This window comes from Catharus ustulatus, chromosome 33 (genome assembly GCF_009819885.2).
Source record: "Catharus ustulatus isolate bCatUst1 chromosome 33, bCatUst1.pri.v2, whole genome shotgun sequence".
NCBI lineage: Eukaryota > Metazoa > Chordata > Aves > Passeriformes > Turdidae > Catharus > Catharus ustulatus.
Genome location: NC_046253.1, coordinates 1,515,245 through 1,534,926, shown reverse-complemented (window position 1 = coordinate 1,534,926; position 19,682 = coordinate 1,515,245). Strand labels below are relative to the sequence as shown.

The 19,682-nt window shown below is 51.2% G+C and overlaps 1 protein-coding gene across 1 annotated transcript in view; it reads right to left on the bottom strand.

The window, feature by feature from the left end:
- SLC27A1 (solute carrier family 27 member 1) overlaps positions 1-12,833 on the bottom strand; it is a 52,835-nt gene extending 40,002 nt beyond the window's left edge. Inside the window, exons 1-4 of the mRNA XM_033083804.1 lie at positions 12,271-12,833; positions 11,802-12,227; positions 5,016-5,319; positions 4,179-4,269 (exon numbers count right to left, since the gene is read on the bottom strand). Coding sequence (XP_032939695.1) covers positions 4,179-4,269; positions 5,016-5,319; positions 11,802-11,968 — 562 coding nt within the window. The 5' untranslated portion in view covers positions 11,969-12,227; positions 12,271-12,833. The remainder of the gene's footprint in view (positions 1-4,178; positions 4,270-5,015; positions 5,320-11,801; positions 12,228-12,270) is intronic.
- Positions 12,834-19,682: the final 6,849 nt, after the last annotated feature.

Below are 19,682 nucleotides of genomic sequence, written 5' to 3'. Positions count from 1 at the left end.
TCTCCATTCCCTCACTAGCTCACCTGTGCTCACTTGAGCCCCTTCCCATCCCCTTCTAACCTCACCTGAGAGCACCTGGTCCCACCTGAGCCCCTCCCCATCCCCTCACCAGCTCACCTGTGCCCACCTGAGCTCACTTGTTCCCACCTGAGCTCACCTGAGCCCCTCCCCATCCCCACCTGGTCCCACCTGGACTCACCTGAGCCCCTCCCCATGCACACCTGAGCTCACCTGGTCCCAATTGAGTTCACCTGTGCCCACCTGAGCTCACCTGAGCCCCTCCTCATCCCTACCTGAGCTCACCTGGTTCCACCTGGACTCACCTGAGCCCCTCCCCATCTCCCCTGTGCCCACCTGAGCCCCTCCCCATCCACACCTGAGCTCACCTGAACCAACCTGAGCTCACCTGGTCCCACCTGAGCTCACCTGGTCCCACCTGAGCTCACCTGTGCCCACCTGAGCACACCTGAGCCCCTCTCCATTCCCTCACCATCTCACCTGTGCTCACTTGAGCCCCTCCCCATCCCCTTCTAACCTCACCTGAGAGCACCTGGTCCCACCTGAGCCCCTCCCCATCCCCTCACCAGCTCACCTGTGCCCACCTGAGCTCACTTGTTCCCACCGGAGCTCACCTGAGCCCCTCCCCATCCCCACCTGTGCCCACCTGAGCTCACCTGAGCCCCTCCTCATCCCTACCTGAGCTCACCTGGTTCCACCTGGACTCACCTGAACCCCTCCCCATCTCACCTGTGCCCACCTGAGCCCCTCCCCATCCCCACCTGAGCTCACCTGAACCAACCTGAGCTCACCTGGTCCCTCCTGAGCTCACCTGAGTCCATCTGAACCCCTCCCCATCCCCACCTGAGCTCACCTGTGCCCACCTGAGCCCCTCCCCATCCCTTTCTGGTTCCACCTGGTCCCACCTGAGCTCACCTGAGTCCATCTGAGCCCCTCCCCATCCCCTCCTGAGCTCACCCGAGCTCACCTGGTCCCCCCTGATCTCACCTGCTCCCATCTCAGTCCCGTACACCACGGCCCGTGCCCCAGAACAGGTGAGTCCGTGCAGCAGCCCCTCCCTGCGCAGGTGTGAGCTCACCTGAACCCCTCCCCATAAACACCTGAGCTCACCTGGTCCCACCTGAGCTCACCTGAGCCCCTCCCCATAAACATCTGAGCTCACTTGAACCCACCTGAGCCCACCTGAGCTCACCTGAGCCCCTCCCCATCCACACCTGAGCTCACCCAGTCCCACCTGAGCCCACCTGAGCCCCTCCCCATGCACACCTGAGCTCACCTGTGCCCACCTGAGCTCACCTGAACCCACCTGAGCTCACCTGTGCCCACCTGAGCTCACCTGAGCCCACCTGAGCTCACCTGAGCCCCTCCCCATCCACACCTGAGCCCACCTGGTCCCACCTGAGCACATCTGAGCCCCTCCCCATCCCCCCCGATCTCACCTGCCCCCATCTCAGTCCCGTACACCACGGCCCTGGCCCCAGAACAGGTGAGTCCATGCAGCAGCCCCTCCCTGCGCAGGTGTGAGCTCACCTGAACCCACTTGAGCTCACCTGGTACCACCTGAGCTCACCTGAGCCCACCTGAGCTCACCTGAGCCCACCTGAGCCCCTCCCCATCCACACCTGAGCTCACCTGTGCCCACCTGAGCACACCTGAGCCCCTCTCCATTCCCTCACCATCTCACCTGTGCTCACTTGAGCCCCTTCCCATCCCCTTCTAACCTCACCTGAGAGCACCTGGTCCCACCTGAGCCCCTCCCCATCCCCTCCTGAGCTCACCCAGTCCCACCTGAGCTCACCTGAGCCTACCTGAGCTCCTCCCCATCCCCACCTGAGCTCACCTGTTCCCCCCTGATCTCACCTGCCCCCATCTCAGTCCCGTACACCACGGCCCGTGCCCCAGAACAGGTGAGTCCGTGCAGCAGCCCCTCCCTGCGCAGGTGTGAGCTCACCTGAACCCACCTGAGCCCACCTGAGCCCCTCCTCATCCCCACCTGAGCTCACCTGAGCCCCTCCCCATCCCCTCACCAGCTCACCTGGTCCCACCTGAGCTCACCTGAGCCCATCTGAGCTCCTCCCCATGCCCACCTGAGCTCACCTGGTCCCAATTGAGCTCACCTGAGCCCACCTGAGCTCACCTGAGCCCCTCCTCATTCACACCTGAGCTCACCTGAGCCCCTCCCCGTCCCCTCCTGAGCTCACCCAGTCCCACCTGAGCTCACCGGAACGCCTCCCCATCCACACTTGTGCCCACCTGAGCCTCTCTCCATCCCCTCCTGAGCTCACCTGGTCCCACCTGAGCTCACCTGAGTCCATCTGAGCCCCTCCCCATCCCCACCTGAGCTCACCTGGTCCCAATTGAGCTCACCTGTGCCCACCTGAGCTCACCTGAGCCCCTCCCCATTCCCTCCCTGCTCACCTGAGCTCACCTGCCCCCATCTCAGTGCCGTACACCACGGCCCTGGCCCCAGAACAGGTGAGTCCGTGCAGCAGCCCCTCCCTGCGCAGGTGTGAGCTCACCTGAACCCATCTGAGCCCCTCCCCATCCCCACCTGAGCTCACCTGGTCCCACCTGAGCTCACCTGGTCCCACCTGAGCCCCTCCCCATCCCCACCTGAGCTCACCTGGTCCCCCCTGATCTCACCTGCCCCCATCTCAGTCCCGTACACCACGGCCCTGGCCCCAGAACAGGTGAGTCCGTGCAGCAGCCCCTCCCTGCGCAGGTGTGAGCTCACCTGAACCCACCTGAGCTCACCTGAGCCCACCTGAGCCCCTCCCCATCCACACCTGAGCTCACCTGTGCCCACCTGAGCACACCTGAGCCCCTCTCCATTCCCTCACCATCTCACCTGTGCTCACTTGAGCCCCTTCCCATCCCCTTCTAACCTCACCTGAGAGCACCTGGTCCCACCTGAGCCCCTCCCCATCCCCTCCTGAGCTCACCCAGTCCCACCTGAGCTCACCTGAGCCTACCTGAGCTCCTCCCCATCCCCACCTGAGCTCACCTGTTCCCCCCTGATCTCACCTGCCCCCATCTCAGTCCCGTACACCACGGCCCGTGCCCCAGAACAGGTGAGTCCGTGCAGCAGCCCCTCCCTGCGCAGGTGTGAGCTCACCTGAACCCACCTGAGCCCACCTGAGCCCCTCCTCATCCCCACCTGAGCTCACCTGAGCCCCTCCCCATCCCCTCACCAGCTCACCTGGTCCCACCTGAGCTCACCTGAGCCCATCTGAGCTCCTCCCCATGCCCACCTGAGCTCACCTGGTCCCAATTGAGCTCACCTGAGCTCACCTGAGCTCACCTGAGCCCCTCCCCATCCTCACCTGTGCCCACCTGAGCTCACCTGAGCCCCTCCCCATAAACACCTGAGCTCACCTGAGCCCCTCCCCATCCTCACCTGAGCTCACCTGGTCCCACCTGGTCCCACCTGAGCCCCTCCCCATCTTCACCTGGTCCCACCTGGTCCCACCTGAGCCCCTCCCCATCCCCTCCTGTGCCCACCTGAGCTCACCTGTTGCCCCCTGGTCTCACCTGCCCCCATCTCAGTCCCGTACACCACAGCCCTGGCCCCAGAACAGGTGAGTCCGTGCAGCAGCCCCTCCCTGCACAGGTGTGAGCTCACCTGAGCCCCTCCTGAGCTCACCTGAGCCCCTCCCCATCCACACCTGAGCTCACCTGGTCCCACCTGAGTTCACCTATGCCCACCTGAGCTCACCTGAGTCCATCCCCCTCCCCACCTGGTCCCACCTGAGCTCACCTGAACCCCTCCCCATCCCCACCTGAGCTCACCTGGTCCCAGTTGAGTTCACCTGTGCCCACCTGAGCTCACCTGAGCCCCTCCTCATCCCTACCTGAGCTCACCTGGTTCCACCTGGACTCACCTGAACCCCTCCCCATCTCACCTGCTCCCACCTGAGCCCCTCCCCATCCCCACCTGAGCTCACCTGAACCAACCTGAGCTCACCTGGTCCCTCCTGAGCTCACCTGAGTCCATCTGAACCCCTCCCCATCCCCACCTGAGCTCACCTGTGCCCACCTGAGCCCCTCCCCATCCCTTTCTGGTTCCACCTGGTCCCACCTGAGCTCACCTGAGTCCATCTGAGCCCCTCCCCATCCCCTCCTGAGCTCACCTGAGCTCACCTGTTCCCCCCTGAGCTCACCTGCCCCCATCTCAGTGCCGTACACCACGGCCCTGGCCCCAGAACAGGTGAGTCCGTGCAGCAGCCCCTCCCTGCGCAGGTGTGAGTTCACCTGAGCCCACCTGAGCCCACCTGAGCCCCTCCCCATCCCCACCTGATCTCACCTGTGCCCACCTCGTCCCACCTGAGCTCACCTGTGCCCACCTAAGCACACCTGAGCCCCTCTCCATTCCCTCACCATCTCACCTGAGCTCACCTGAGCCCCTCCCCATCCCCTACTGAGCCCACCTAAACCTCTCCCCATCCTCACCTGAGCTTACCTGCTCCCACCTGAGCTCACCTGAGCTCACCTGAACCCCTCCTCATCCACACCTGAGCCCACCTGTGCCCACCTGAGCCCCTCCCCATCTCACCTGAGCCCACCTGAGCTCACCTGAGCCCCTCCCCATCCTCTCCTGAGCTCACCTGGTCCCACCTGAACTCCCCTGTGTTCACCTGAGCCCCTTCCCATCCCTACCTGAGCTCACCTGAGCTCACCTGGTCCCTCCTGAGCTCACCTGAGTCCACCTGAGCCCCTCCCCATCCCCACCTGTGCCCACCTGAGCTCACCTGAGCCCCTCCCCATCCTCACCTGAGCCCACTTGAGTTCACCTGAGGCCCTCCCCATCCTCAACTAAGCTCACCTGGTCCCACCTGAGCTCACCTGAGCCCCTCCCCATCCACACCTGAGCTCACCTGAGCCCCTCCCCATCCCCCCCTGATCTCACCTGCCCCCATCTCAGTGCCGTACACCACAGCCCTGGCCCCAGAACAGGTGAGTCCGTGCAGCAGCCCCTCCCTGCGCAGGTGTGAGTTCACCAGCGCCGCCTCCACGCCGGCCTTGGCCAGCCCGAGCCACACGGCCACGAACTCGGGACAGGACTCCATGAACACGGCCACCACCGCGCCCGGCCCGTAGCCCAGGTGCCGGCACAGGTGAGCCACGGCGTTGGAGAACTCGTCCAGGTGCCGGAACGTCCACACGGCGCCCGAGACAGCGTCCACCAGAGCGGCCTTGTCCGGCCGGCGCCGCGCGGCCGCCGCGAACAGAGCGGGGACGGAGAGGCCGCGGCGGCGGAACCGCGACAGGTTGTGGCGGACGCGGAGCAGGACCCAGAGACCGCTGGGGAAAATGGGGGAAAAAGGGAAAAAATGGGTGAAATTTGGGGAAATTTGCAGAAATTTTGGTGAAATTTTGGGAAAATTTGGGGCATTTTGCAATGAATTTTGTGGAATTTTGGTGAAATTTGAGGAATTTTGCAATGAAATTTGGGGAAATTTGGGAAAATGTGGGGAATTTTGCAATGCAATTTAAGAAATTTTGCAATGAAATTTGGGGAATTTTGGCGAAATTTGGGGAATTTTTTTAAATTTTACAGTGAAATTTGAAGTGTTTGTAGTGAAATTTGGGAATTTTTGGTGTGAAATTCAGGGAATTTTGCAATGAAATTTGGGGAATTTTGCAATGAAATTTACGGAATTTGGGGGAAATTTGGGGAATTTTGCACTGAAATTTGGGGGATTTTGGCGAAATTTGGGGAATTTTTTGAAATTTTATAGAGAAATTTGAGGTGTTTGTAGCGAAATTTGGAAAATTTTTGGTTGAAATTTGGGGAATTTTTGTGAAATTTGGGGAATTTTGCAATGAAATTTGTGGATTTTGCAATGAAATTTGGGGAATTTTTGTGAAATTTGAGGAATTTTGGGGAATTTTGCAATGAAATTTGGGAATTTTGCAACGAAATTTGGGGAATTTTGCAATGAATTTTGTGGAATTTTGGGGAAATTTGGGGAAATTTGGGGAATTTTGCAATGAATTTTGGGGAATTTTGGTGAAATTTCGGGAATTTTGCAATGAAATTTCGGAAATTTGCAATGAATTTTGTGGCATTTTGGGGAAATTTGGGGAAATTTGCAATGAAATTTATGGAATTTTGGGGAAATTTGGGGAATTTTACAATGAAATTTACGGAATTTGGGGGAAATTTGGGGAATTTTGCACTGAAATTTGGGGGATTTTGGTAAAATTTGGGGAATTTTTTTGAAATTTTACAGTGAAATTTGAGGTGTTTGTAGCGAAATTTGGGAATTTTGGGGGTGAAATTTAGGGAATTTTGCAGTGAAATTTGGGGAATTTTTGTGAAATTTGGGAAATTTTGGTGAAATTTGGGGAATTTTGCAATGAAATTTGGGGAATTTTGCAATGAAATTTGGGGAATTTTGGTGAAATTTGGGGAATTTTTAAAAATTTTACAGAGAAATTTGAGATATTTGTAGCAAAATTTGGAAAATTTTTGGGTGAAATTTGGGGAATTTTTGTGAAATTTGGGGAATTTTGCAATGAATTTTGTGGAATTTTGGGGAAATTTGGGGAAATTTGCAATGAAATTTATGGAATTTTGGGGAAATTTGGGGAATTTTGCAATGAAATTTATGGAATTTTGGGGAAATTTGGGGAATTTTGCAACGAAAATTGGGGGATTTTGGTGAATTTTGGGGAATTTTGCAATGAAATTTATGGAATTTTGGGGAAACTTGGGGAATTTTGCAACAAAAATTGGGGGATTTTGGTGAAATTTGGGGAATTTTGCAACGAAATTTGGGGAATTTTGGTGAAATTTGGTGGAATTTGGGGAAATTTGCAATAAAAATTGGGGAATTTTGTGATGAAATTTGGGGAATTTTGCAATGAAATTTCGGGAATTTTGGTGAAATTTGGGTAATTTTACAATGAAATTTTGGAAATTTGCTATGAATTTTGTGGAATTTTGGGGAAATTTGGGGAAATTTGCAATGAAATTTATGGAATTTTGGGGAAATTTGGGGAATTTTGCAATGAAATTTATGGAATTTTGGTGAAATTTGGGGACTTTTGCAATGAAATTTGGGGAATTTTACAATGAAATTTGGGAGTTTTGTGGGAATTTTTTTGTGAAATTTGGGGATTTTTCACCAGAATTTGAGGATTTTGTAGTGAAATTCCTGGGAATTTTGCGCTGAAATTTGGGGATTTTTTGTTAAATTTGCAGTGAAATTTGGATATTTTCTAGGAATTTTACACTGAAATTTGGGGAATTTTGTACCAAATTTTGGGGTTTTATTGGAATTTGGGTTTATGGGAATTCAGAGCTGGAACAGAGCGGGGACGGAGAGGCCGTGGCAGCAGAAACGCGACAGGTTGTGGCGGACGCGGAGCAGGACCCAGAGACCGCTGGGGAAAATGGGGGAAAATGAGAAAAAATGAAAATTTTGGTGAAATTTGGTGAAATTTGCACTGAAATTTGGGGATTTTGGGGGAAATTTGGGGAATTTTGCAATGAAAATTGGGGAATTTTACAATGAAATTTACGGAATTTGGGGGAAATTTGGGGAATTTTGCAACGAAAATTGGAGGATTTTGGTGAAATTTGGGGAATTTTGCAGTGAAATTTGGGGAAATTTGCAATGAAATTTGGGGAATTTTACAATGAAATTTGGGAGTTTTGTGGGAATTTTTTAGTGAAATTTGAGGATTTTGCACCAGAATTTTGGAATTTTGTAGTGAAATTCCTGGGAATTTTGCAGTGAAATTTGGGGATTTTCTGGGAATTTTATGGGGATTTTCTGGGAATTTTATGGGGATTTTCTGGGAATGTTATGGAAATTTTATGGGAATTTTATGGAAATTTAATGGGAATTTAATGGAAATTTAATGGAAATTTTATGGGAATTTTATAGGAATTTTATGGAAATTTTGGGAGGAAATTTGGAGTTAAATTTGGCTTAAACAGAGGCAAAAACGGGATTTGTCTGGACTAAAACTGGAATTAAATCAGGGTGAAGTTAAAATTAACTCCAGAGTTCAATCCAGTCCCTCAAGGTGACCCCAGACTAAAATTAAACCAGGCTCAAATTAAATTAAAGGGGTAAGAAATGGAGTTGGGCTGGGATTAAAAATATTGAATTAAATCAAGTTAAACTGGGCTGGAATTAAAACTAAACTGGGCTGGGATTAAAAGTTATTGAATTAAATCAAATTAAACTGGGCTGGAATTAAAAATATTGGGCAGTTTTCCATATTTTTCATTATTTTTGGAGGGGTTTTTTCCCACATTTTCTATGATTTTTTGGTTTTGTTTTTTTTCCACATTTTCCATTATTTGGGATTTTTTTCCCCACAATTTCCAATATTTTGGAATTTTTTCCCCACATTTTCCATGATTTTTGGAGGGGGTTTTTTTCCACATTTTCCATGATTTTGAGGTTTTTATCCCACATTTTTCAGATTTTTTCCCCCACATTTTCCATGATTTTGGGATTTTTTTCCCACCACATTTCCCATTATTTTTTTGGTTTTTTCCCCCCACATCTTCCATGATTTTGGAGTTTTTATCCCACATTTTTTGGTTGTTTTTTCCCACATTTTCCACAATTTGGGGATTTTTTTTTTCCACATTTTCCACAATGTTGGGATTTTTTTGCCCACTACATTTCCCATTATTTTTTTGGGTTTTTTTCCCACATTTTCCATTATTTTGGGGATTTTTTTTTCCACATTTTCCATTATTTGGGGGTTTTTATCCCACATTTTTTGGGATTTTTTTTCCCCACATTTTTCAGATTTTTTTCCCCACATTTTCCATTATTTTGGGGTGTTTTTTTCCACATTTCCCATTATTTTTTTCTCACATTTTCCATGATTTTTGGGGTTTTTTTCCCCACATTTTTCATTATTTTGGGTTTTTTTTTCCCCCACATCTTCCATGATATTTTTTCCACATTCCCCATTATTTTTTGGTTTTTTTCCCCCATTCCCCACATTTTTTTCCACTTTTTCTCCCTTTTTCAACCCCCCCAAAAAAACCTCATGTCCCAAATTTCCCCTCCAAGCTTTTCCCCTAAAATTTTAATCAGGATCCCAAAAAAAGCCCGGAACTGGGATCTCCCTTTTCCTTTTTTTTTTATTTTCCCACCCAGAAAATCAAGGAATTGTCAAACCCCAAAACCTTGGACAAGTTCCCAAATTCCTTTTTTTATTTTTTTAGGACTCCAAGGGATTTTGGAGCCAAAATTTTTTTGGCAGAGGGAACAGAGGAGCCTTTGAGGGATCCCAAAATAAAAACAAAAAGAGTTTTGTTCTGGGATTTCACTTTTTTTTTTTTTTTTTTTTTGGAGATTCCAGAAGGGATAAAAGAAAAATTTTTGGGGTTTTTTGGGATGAAATCTGTGGGATTTGGGGGGGGATTTTTAAGGGGATCCCAATCCCTGATGAGGAAACCCCAAATTTTTGGGAATTTAAATTAAAATAAAGGGAAATTCTGGATTTTGGGGGAGTCAAAATCTGTGGAATTGGCTGGGTCGGGTTTGGGGTCAGGTTTTAGGGTCAGGTTTTGGGATTTTGGGCTCAGTTTTTGGGGTCAGGTCCAATTTTTTGGGGGTTTGGGCTCAGTTTTTGGGGTCAGGTTTTGGGGTTAAGGTCAGTTTTAGGGGGTTTGGGCTCAGTTTTGGGGGTCAAGGTCAGTTTTGGGGAGTTTAGGCTTAGTTTTTGGGGTCAGGTTCAATTTTTGGAGGGGTTTGGGCTCAGTTTTTGGGGTCAGGTTTGGGGTCAAGGTCAGTTTTAGGGAGTTTAGGCTCAGTTTTTGGGGTCAGGTTCAGTATTAGGGGGTTTGGGCTCAGTTTTTGGGGTCAGGTTTGGGGTCAGGTTCAGTTTTAGGGAGTTTAGGCTCAGTTTTAGGGGTCAGGCTCAATTTGGGGGGGTTTAGGCTCAGTTTTTGGGGTCAGGTTTTGGGGTCAAGGTCAGTTTTAGGGAGTTTAGGCTCAGTTTTTTGGGGTCAGGTTCAATTTTGGGGAGTTTGGGCTCAGTTTTTAGGGTCAGGCTCAGTTTTAGGGGGTTTGGGCTCAGTTTTTGGGGTCAGGTTCAGTATTGGGGGGTTTAGGTTCAGTTTTTGGGGTCAGATTTGGGGTCAAGGTCAGCGGTTTGGGGTCAGGCTCAGTTTTAGGGGGTTTGGGCTCAGTTTTTGGGGTCAGATTTGGGGTCAAGGTCAGTTTGGGGGAGTTTGGGCTCAGTTTTTGGGGTCAGGTTCAATTTTGGGGGTCAGATGTGGGGTCAGGCTCAGTTTTGGGGGGGTTGGGCTCAGTTTTTGGGGTCAGGTTTGGGGTCAAGGTCAGGAGTTTGGGGTCAGACTCAGTTTTGGAGGAGTTTTGGGGTTTGGGGTCAGGTTTGGGGGGTCAGGCTCAGTTTTAGAGGGTTTGGGCTCAGTTTTTGGGGTCAGATTTGGGGTCAGGTTCAATTTTGGGGAGTTTGGGCTCAGTTTTTAGGGTCAGGGTCAGTTTTAGGGGGTTTGGGCTCAGTTTTTGGGGTCAAATTTGGGGTCAAGGTCAGTTTTATGGAGTTTGGGCTCAGGTTTTGGGGTCAGGTTTGGGGTCAGGTTCAATTTTGGGAGGGTTTAGGCTCAGTTTTTGGGGTCAATATCAGTTTTAGGGGGTTTGGGCTCAGTTTTTGGGGTCAGGTTTTGGGGTCAACGTCAATTTTAGGGAGTTTAGGCTCAGTTTTTGGGGTCAGGTTCAATTTTGGAGGGGCTTGGGATCAGTTTTTGGGGGTTTGGGCTCAGTTTTTAGGGTCAGGTTTGGGGTCAAGGTCAGGGGTTTGGGGTCAGACTCAGTTTTGGAGGAGTTTTGGGGTTTAGGGTCAGGTTTGGGGGGTCAGGCTCAGTTTTGGGGTCAGGTTTGGGGTGAGGTTTGTGCTCAGGAGTTTTGGGGTCAGCTTTAGGCACAGAGGACTCAACGTGGCTCAAACTGGGGTCACCAGGGAGTCCTGCCCAGTGTCCCCAAACCCCCCCACGATGTCCCCAAGACTCACAAGAGGTCCCTGGGTGCGGTTTTGAGCACCAGCCGCAGGAATCTCCATCCCCCGCCACCCAGGTACAGCCCCAGCCCTGTCCCTGCTCTGTCCCCTCGATGTCCCCTCGATGTCCCCAAGCCCCCAGGATGTCCCCACGATGTCCCCAACACTCACAAGAGGTCCCTGGGTGCGGTTTTCAGCAGCAGCCGCAGGAATCTCCATCCCCCGCCGCCCAGGCACAGCCCCAGCCCTGTCCCCTCGGTGTCCCCTCGATGTCCCCAAGCCCCTCTCGATGTCCCCAACACTCACAAGAGGTCCCTGGGTGCGGTTTTGAGCACCAGCAGCAGGAATCTCCATCCCCCGCCGCCCAGGCACAGCCCCAGCCCTGTCCCCTCGATGTCCCCTCGGTGTCCCCAAGCCCCCAGGATGTCCCCTGGATGTCCCCAACACTCACAAGAGGTCCCTGGGTGCGGTTTTGAGCAGCAGCCGCAGGAATCTCCATCCGCCGCCGCCCAGGCACAGCCCCAGCCCTGTCCCTGCCCTGTCCCCTCGATGTCCCCAAGCCCCCAGGATGTCCCCACGATGTCCCCTCGATGTCCCCAAGCCCCCTGGATGTCCCCACGATGTCCCCAACCCCTCAGGGTGACTCACAAGAGGTCCCTGGGTGCGGTTTTGAGCAGCAGCCGCAGGAATCTCCATCCCCCGCCGCCCAGGCACAGCCCCAGCCCTGTCCCAGCCCTGTCCCCAAGCCCCCAGGATGTCCCCAGGATGTCCCCAACACTCACAAGAGGTCCCTGGGTGCGGTTTTGAGCAGCAGCCGCAGGAATCTCCATCCGCCGCCGCCCAGGCACAGCCCCAGCGCCGCCGCCGCGCTCCAGCCCCACGGAGCCCCGAGCAGCCGCAGCAGCCCCAGCGAGCCCAGCGAGGCCGCGCACAGCCCGGCCGGGTGCATGGCCGGGACACCGGGACACCGGGAGAGACCGAGGAGAGATCGGGAGGAACCGGGGAGAGACGGGAATGGGATGGGGGATAACCGGAAACAACCGGGGATAGCCGGGGATAGACGGGAATGGGATGGGGGATAACCGGGAATAATCCGGGAACAACCGGGAATAACCGGGGATAGCCAGGGATCACCGGGGATAGTCAGGAATAACCGGGAATAGCCGGGAATAACCGGGAATAACCGGGAATGGGATGGGGGAACGGCCGGGAACGACCGGGAATAACCGGGAATAACCAGGAATGGGATGGGGGAACGACCGGGAACAACCGGGAATAATCGGGGATAGAAGGGAATAATCGGGGATAGCCGGGAATAACCGGGAATGGGATGGGGGAATGGCCGGGAACAACCGGGAATAACCGGAGATAGAAGGGAATAATCGGGGATAACCGAGAATAGTCGGGAATAACCGGCGATAACCGAGATAACCGGGAATGGGATGGGGGAACTGTCGGGAACAACCGGGAATAACCGGGGATAACCGGGAATAACCGGGAATGGGATGGGGAATAACCGGGAATAATCCGGGACAGCCGGGATAACCGGGAATGGGATGGGGGAACAGTCGGGAACGGCCGGGAATAACCGGGGATAACCGGGGATAGAAGGGAATAACCCGGAGAAATGGGATAACCAGGAATAACCGAGAACAGTCGGGAACGGGATGGGAAAAAGGCCGAGAACAAGCGGGAATAACCCGGGATAGCCGGGAATAAACGGGGATAGACGGGAATAACCGGGAATAACCGGGAATAACGGGGAATAACCGGGAACGGGATGGGGGAACGGCCGGGAACGGGGACCGGGACGGAGCTGCGGGACGAGGGACGGGGATGAGGAGCCGGTTCGGGACTCAGTGAGAGAACTGGGATAGGGGAACGGGAACCGGGATGGGAAAATGGGAACCGGGAACCGGCACCGGCCGGGGCTCGGACAGGCAGCGGGGGTCAGGCTCCGGGGGTTGCGATGAGGCTCCGGGGCTCGGTTCGGGGTTCTCGGGTCCGGTTCGAGGTTCCGGGTCCGGTTCGAGGCTCCGGGGGCCGGTTCAGGTCTCACCGAGGGATTCGGGCCGCGGCTCCGGGGGTCCGGGACGCGGATCCTGGGGCCGGTTCAGGCCTCAGCGGAGCCTCCGGGGCTCGGTTCGGGGCTGCGGGAGCCGGGCCGGTTCTCCCCGCGGGCTCCGCGGCCGCTCCGGGGCTCCCGAGGCCTCCCCGGGGCCCTCCCGGTGCGGCCGCGGCTCCGGGGCTGCCGCCGCTCCCGCCCCGCCACCGCCGCCTCAGGCGAGGCCACGCCCACGGGAGGCGGGGTCTAGGGAACGGCGAGTTCCTATTGGTTGGCCGCGCAACTGCCGGCAGCTGATTGGATAAGAGGAGGGGCGGGGAAAAGCGGAGAGAGGCGGGGTCTGGGGAACGACGAGTTCCTATTGGTTGGCAGAGCGGCGGGCGGCAGTTGATTGGGTGAGAGGAGGGGCGGGAAAAGGGGAGAGGTCACGATGGAAGGGGCGGGGTTATGCAAATATAGGGTGGAGCCAACGGGGCCACGCCCACGCGCTGTTGGCGCCCCCTTGCGGGGGTAGAGGAACGCGGGAACGCTCCAGGTTTGGGGACCCCCCCCAAAATCGGGACCCCCCCCCCCCCCAAAATCGGGACCCCCTGAGCCCTGTGTCCCCAAAATCAGAACTCGATGATCCCAGGCTCGCCTCCCCAAATCCAGGACCACACAAAAGGGACCCCCACGGCCTTGGGGACCCCAAAACCCCAGGACCCCTCCCCAAAACCGGGACCCCAAAACCCCAAACCCGGGACCCCCAAAACTCAAATCCTTAAAAACCAGGACCTCCAAAACTCAAATCCCCCAAACCAGAATAGCAAACCCCCCAAACCTGGGACCCCAAAAACCTAAATCCCCCAATCCCAGAACCCCCTCCCCAAACCCGGGATCCCCAAAATCCAAATCCCCAAACCTGAGACCCCAAAACCCCAAATTCCCCAACCCCGGGACCCCAAAAAACCCTAAAACCGGGACCCGCAAAACCCCAAACTCCCAAATCCGGATCTCCCGACATCCGAACTCCCAAACCTGGGACCCCAAAAACCCCAAATTCCCCAACCCCGGCACACCAAAAACCCAAATCCCCAAACCCGGGACCCCAAAAACCCCAAAACCCGGGACCCCCAAACTCCCAAACTCCCAAACTCGGGACCCCAAACTCCCAAATCCCCGAAACCGGGACCCCAAAAACCCAAATCCGGGACCTCAAAACCCTAAACTCCCAAATTCGGGACCCCCAAAAACCCAAATCCCTCAAACCGGGACCCCAAAACCCCAAATCCCCAAATCCGGATCTCCCGACATCCAAACTCCCAAACCCTGGACCCCAAAAACCCCAAATCCGGGGCCCCCAAAACCCAAACCCAGGACCCCAAACTCCCAAATCCCCAAAACCGGGACCCTAAATTCCCAAATCCGGGACTCCCGACATCCAAACCCCAAAACCCGGGACCCCAAATCCCCCAAACCCGGGACCCCCAAAACCCAAATCCCCAAAACTGGGATCTCAAAAACCCCAAAACCTGGGACCCAAAACCCCAAACCAGGGACCCCAAAACCCAAATCCCCAAATCCGGGACTCCCAAAACCCAAACCCGGGACCCTAAAAACCAAAATCCCCCAAACCCGGGACCCAAAAACCCAAACCCGGGACCCCAAACTCCCAAATCCCTGGAACCGGGACCCCAAAAATCCAAATCCAGGACCTCAAAACCCCAAAACCCGGGACCCCACAACCCCAAACCCGGGACCCCAAACTCCCAAATCCCCAAAACTGGGATCTCAAAACCCGGGACCTAAAACCCCAAATCCCCCAAACCTGGCACCCCAAAAACCCAAACCCGGGATCCCCAAAACCCAAATCCCCAAAACCCGGCATCACAAAAACCCCAAAACCGGGACCCCCGAAACCCAAATCCCCAATCCCGGCATCACAAAACCCCAAAACCCGGACCCCAAAAGCCCCAAACCGGGGACCCCAAAACCCCAAATCCCCAAAACCGGATCTCCCGACATCCAAACCCCCAAACCCAGGGACCCCAAAAACCCCAACCCGGGACCCCCAAAACCCCAAACTCCCAAACCCGGGACCCCAAAATCCCAAATCCCCAAAACGGGGACCCCAAAAACCCAAACCCGGGACCCCCAAAACCCCAAATCCCCAAAACTGGGATCTCAAAAACCCCAAAACCCGGGACCCAAAACCCCAAACCCGGGACCCCCAAAACCCAAATCCCCCAAACCTGGCACCACAAAAACCCCAAACCCGGGACCCCAAAACACCAAAATCCCCCAAACCCGGGACCCCAAAAACCCAAACCCGGGATCCCCAAATTCCCAAATCCCCCAAATACGGGACCCCAAAAACCCAAATCCCTCAAACCGGGACCCCAAAAACCCCAAAACCCAGGACCTCAAATCCCAAATCCCCAAAACTGGGATCTCAAAAACCCCAAAACCCGGGACCCAAAACCCCAGATCCCCAAAACCTGGCACCCCAAAACCCCAAACCCAGGACCCCAAAACCCCAAATCCCCCAAAACCGGGACCCCCAAAACCCCAAAACCCCAAACCTGTGACCCCAAATCCCCAAACCCGTGACCCCAAAAACTCAAATCTCCCAATCCCAGAACCCCCAAATCCCCAATCCCGGGACCCCAGAACCCAATCCCGGGACCCCAAAAACCCCAAAACCCCAAACTCAGGACCCCAAAAACCCCAAAACCCCAAACCCGTGACCCCAAACCCAACCCCTCCCCCCCCCCGTGCCCTCACTGCCCCTCCCCCCCTCGCTGCCCCTCCCCCACTCCCGTTAATCCGATTGTCCCAAATCCCAAATCTCGGAGGGGGGGTTGGGGGGGTTCGCCCTTTGACCTTTATGGGGTTTCCGTCCCTTTTTGGGGTTTCTGTCCCTTTTTGGGGTTTCTGTCCCTTTTATTTTGGGGTTTTTCATCCCTTTTTTCGGGTTTTTCATCCCTTTTTGGGGGGGTTTCTGTCCTTTTATTTTGGGATTTTCATCCTTTTTGGGGGGATTTCCATCGTTTTTTGGGGTTTCCTATCTCTTTCTTTTGGGATTTCCATCCCTTTTTGGGGTTTCCGTCCTTTTTTGGGGTTTCCATCCTTTGTTTTTGGTGTTTCCATTTCTTTTTTTGTGGGGTTTCTGTCCTTTTTTGGGGTTTGTATCCTTTATTCTTGGGATTTCCATCTTCTTTTTTTAGGGTTTCCATCCCCTTTTATCCCCTCCGATCCTTTTTTGGGGTTTCCGTCCCTTTATTTTTAGGGTTTTTAGCCCCATTTTTAACCCCCAATCATTTTTGGGGGTTTCCATCCTTTCATTTTGGGGTTTCCATCCCTTTATTTTTGGGTTTCTGTCCCTTTTTGGGGTTTCCGTTCCTTTTTTGGGGGGAGTTCTGTCCTTTTTTGGGGTTTCCATCCTTTTATTTCAGGGTTTCCATCCTTTCATTTTGGGGTTTCCATCTTCTTTTTTTAGGGTTTCCATCCCCTTTTATCCCCCCCCAATCCTTTTTTGGGGTTTCTGTCACTTTATTTTTGGGTTTCCATCCCTTTATTTTGGGATTTCCATCCCCATTTTTAACCCCCCATTATTTTTTGGGGGAGGTTTGCATCCCCTTTTATCCCCCTGATCCTTTTTTGGGGTTTCCATCCTTTAATTTGGGGTTTCCATCCCTTTTTTTTTTGGGTTTCTGTCGCTTTTTTGGGGTTTCCATCCCTTTCTTTTTAGGGTTTCCATCCCCATTTTTAACTCCCCAATCATTTTTGGGGTTTCCATCCTTTTATTTTTGGGATTTCTGTCCCTTTATTTCGGGGTTTGCATCCTTTATTTTTGGGGTTTCCATCTTCTTTTTTTAGGGTTTCCGTCCCCTTTTATCCCCCCCGATCCTTTTTTGGGGGTTTCTGTTCCTTTTTGGGGTTTTTCCTCCCTTTTTGGGGGAGTTTCTGTCCCTTTATTTTGGGATTTTCATTTTTTTTCTGGGGGATTTCCATCGTTTTTTGGGGTTTTCTATCTCTTTCTTTTGGGATTTCCGTCCCTTTTTGGGGTTTCCGTCCTTTTTTGGGGGGAGTTCTGTCCCTTTTTTGGGGGTTTCCGTCCTTTTTTGGGGTTTCCATCCCTTTATTTTTGGATTTCTGTCCCTTTTTTGGGGGTTTCTGGGTTTTTTGGGGGGTTTCCGTCCTTTTTTTGGGGTTTCCATCCCTTTTTTGGGATTTCCATCCTTTATTTTTGGGGTTTCCATCTTCTTTTTTTAGGATTTCCACCCCCTTTTATCCCCTCCGATCCTTTTTTAGGGTTTCCATCCCTTTATTTTTGGGGTTTCCATCCCCATTTTTAACCCCCCATCATTTTTTGGGATTTCCATCCTTTCCTTTTGGGATTTCCATCCCTTTATTTTGGGATTTCCACCCCATTTTTAATCCCCCATTATTTTTTGGGCAGGGTTTCCATCCCCTTTTATCCCCCTGATCCTTTTTTGGGGTTTCCATCCTTTAATTTGGGGTTTCCATCTCCTTTTTTTTAGGGTTTCCATCCCTTTTTTTGGGGTCTCCGTCCTATTTTTGGGGTTTCCATCCTTTTATTTTGGGGTTTCCATCTTCTTTTTTTAGGGTTTCCATCCCCTTTTATCCCCCTGATCTTTTTATTGGGGTTTCCATCCTTTAATTTGGGGTTTCCATCCCTTTTTTTTTTGGGTTTCTGTCGCTTTTTTGGGGTTTCCATCCCTTTCTTTTTAGGGTTTCCATCCCCATTTTTAACACTCAATCATTTTTTGGGGTTTCCATCCCTTTATTTTTGAGATTTCTGTCCCTTTTTTTGGGGTTTCCATTCCCTTTTTGGGATTTCCATCCCCATTTTTACCCCAAATCCTTTTTTGGTTTTCCATCCTTTTATTTTGTTATTTCCATTTCTTTTTTGGGGGTTTTTATCCTTTATTTTGGGGTTTCCATCCCCATTTTTAACCCTCAATCATTTTTTGGGGTTTCCATCCCTTTATTTTGGGGTTTCCATCCCTTTTTTTTTTGGGATTTCTGTCCCTTTTTTTGGGGTTTCCATTCCCTTTTTGGGATTTCCATCCCCATTTTTACCCCAAATCCTTTTTTGGGTTTCCATCCTTTTATTTTGTTATTTCCATTTCTTTTTTTGGAGTTTCCATCCTTTATTTTGGGGTTTCCATCACTTTTTTTGAGATTTCTGTCCCTTTATTTTGGGGTTTCCATTCCCATTTTTAACCCTCAATCATTTTTTGGGGTTTCCATCCTTTATTTTTGGTGTTTCCATTTCTTTTTTTAGGGTTTCCATCCCCCTTTTTAACCCCCAGTCCCTTTTTGGGGTTTCCATCCTTTTATTTTGGTGTTTCCATCTTCTTGTTTTAGGGTTTCCATCCCCCTTTTTTAAAAGATTTTTGGATAAAAAATCCCCTTTTTAAAAATAAAACTCCCACTTTTTTTTAATAAAAATCTCCATTTTTTAATAAAACCCTCGTATTTATGGCTAAACCCCCATTTTTTGGGATAAAATCCTCCCTTTTTTTGGGATAAAATCCCCATTTTTTGGGATAAAACCACCATTTTTGGGGAGAAAAATCCCATTTTTATGGCTAAAACCTCCATTTTTTGGGGATAAAATCCTCTTTTTTATATAAAAACGTCTTTTTCTGGGGAGAAAAATCCCATTTTTATGAATAAACTCCCATTTCTAGGGTTAAATTCCAATTTTTGGGGAAAAAATCCTCTTTTTTTTAAATAAAACCCCCATTTTTGGGGAGAAAAATCTCATTTTTATGACTAAAACCCATTTTTTGGGGGATAAAATCCTCTTTTTTAAATAAAACCCCATTTTGTAGAAAAAAAATCTCATTTTTATGGCTGAAACCTCAATTTTTATGGCTCAAACCACAAGTTTTTGGAAAAAAAAATCCTCTTTTTCGAATAAAAAACCGCATTTTTAGGGAGAAAAATCCCATTTTTATGGCTAAAACCTCAATTTTTGGGATTAAAAACTCCATTTTTGGGGGGCTAAAAACCTCATTTTTTTAATAACCTCCCATTTTTATGGCTCAAATTGCGATTATTTTTTAAATAAAAGCCTCTTTTTTTTATAAAACCCCCATTTTTGGGGAGAAAAATATCATTTTTATGACTAAACCCCCATTTTTTGGGATTAAAAACTTCTTTTTTGGGGGCTAAAAACCTCATTTTTTAGATAAACTCCCCATTTTTGGGGATAAAAATCCCATTTTTATGGCTAAAACTCAATTTTTTGGGATAAAATCCTCTTTTTTTTATAAAACCCCTATTTTTGGGGATAAAAATCCCATTTTTATGACTAAAACCTTAATTTTTGGGATTAAAAACTCCATTTTTGGGGGTTAAAAACCTCATTTTTTTAGATAAAATCCCCATTTTTTTAGATAAAAATCCCATTTTTTTTTTAATCACCCCTCCCCCATCCCTTCCCACCCCTCCCCCTCCCCGGCCGTTAATTAATCCTTTAATGATCTCGTTAATTAATCCGATTGTTCCCAATCCGGGCTCGGCAGGGACGCTCCCCAGGGAGCTCCGGCCCCTTTTTTATCCCGCCAATTTCGGGATAAAATTC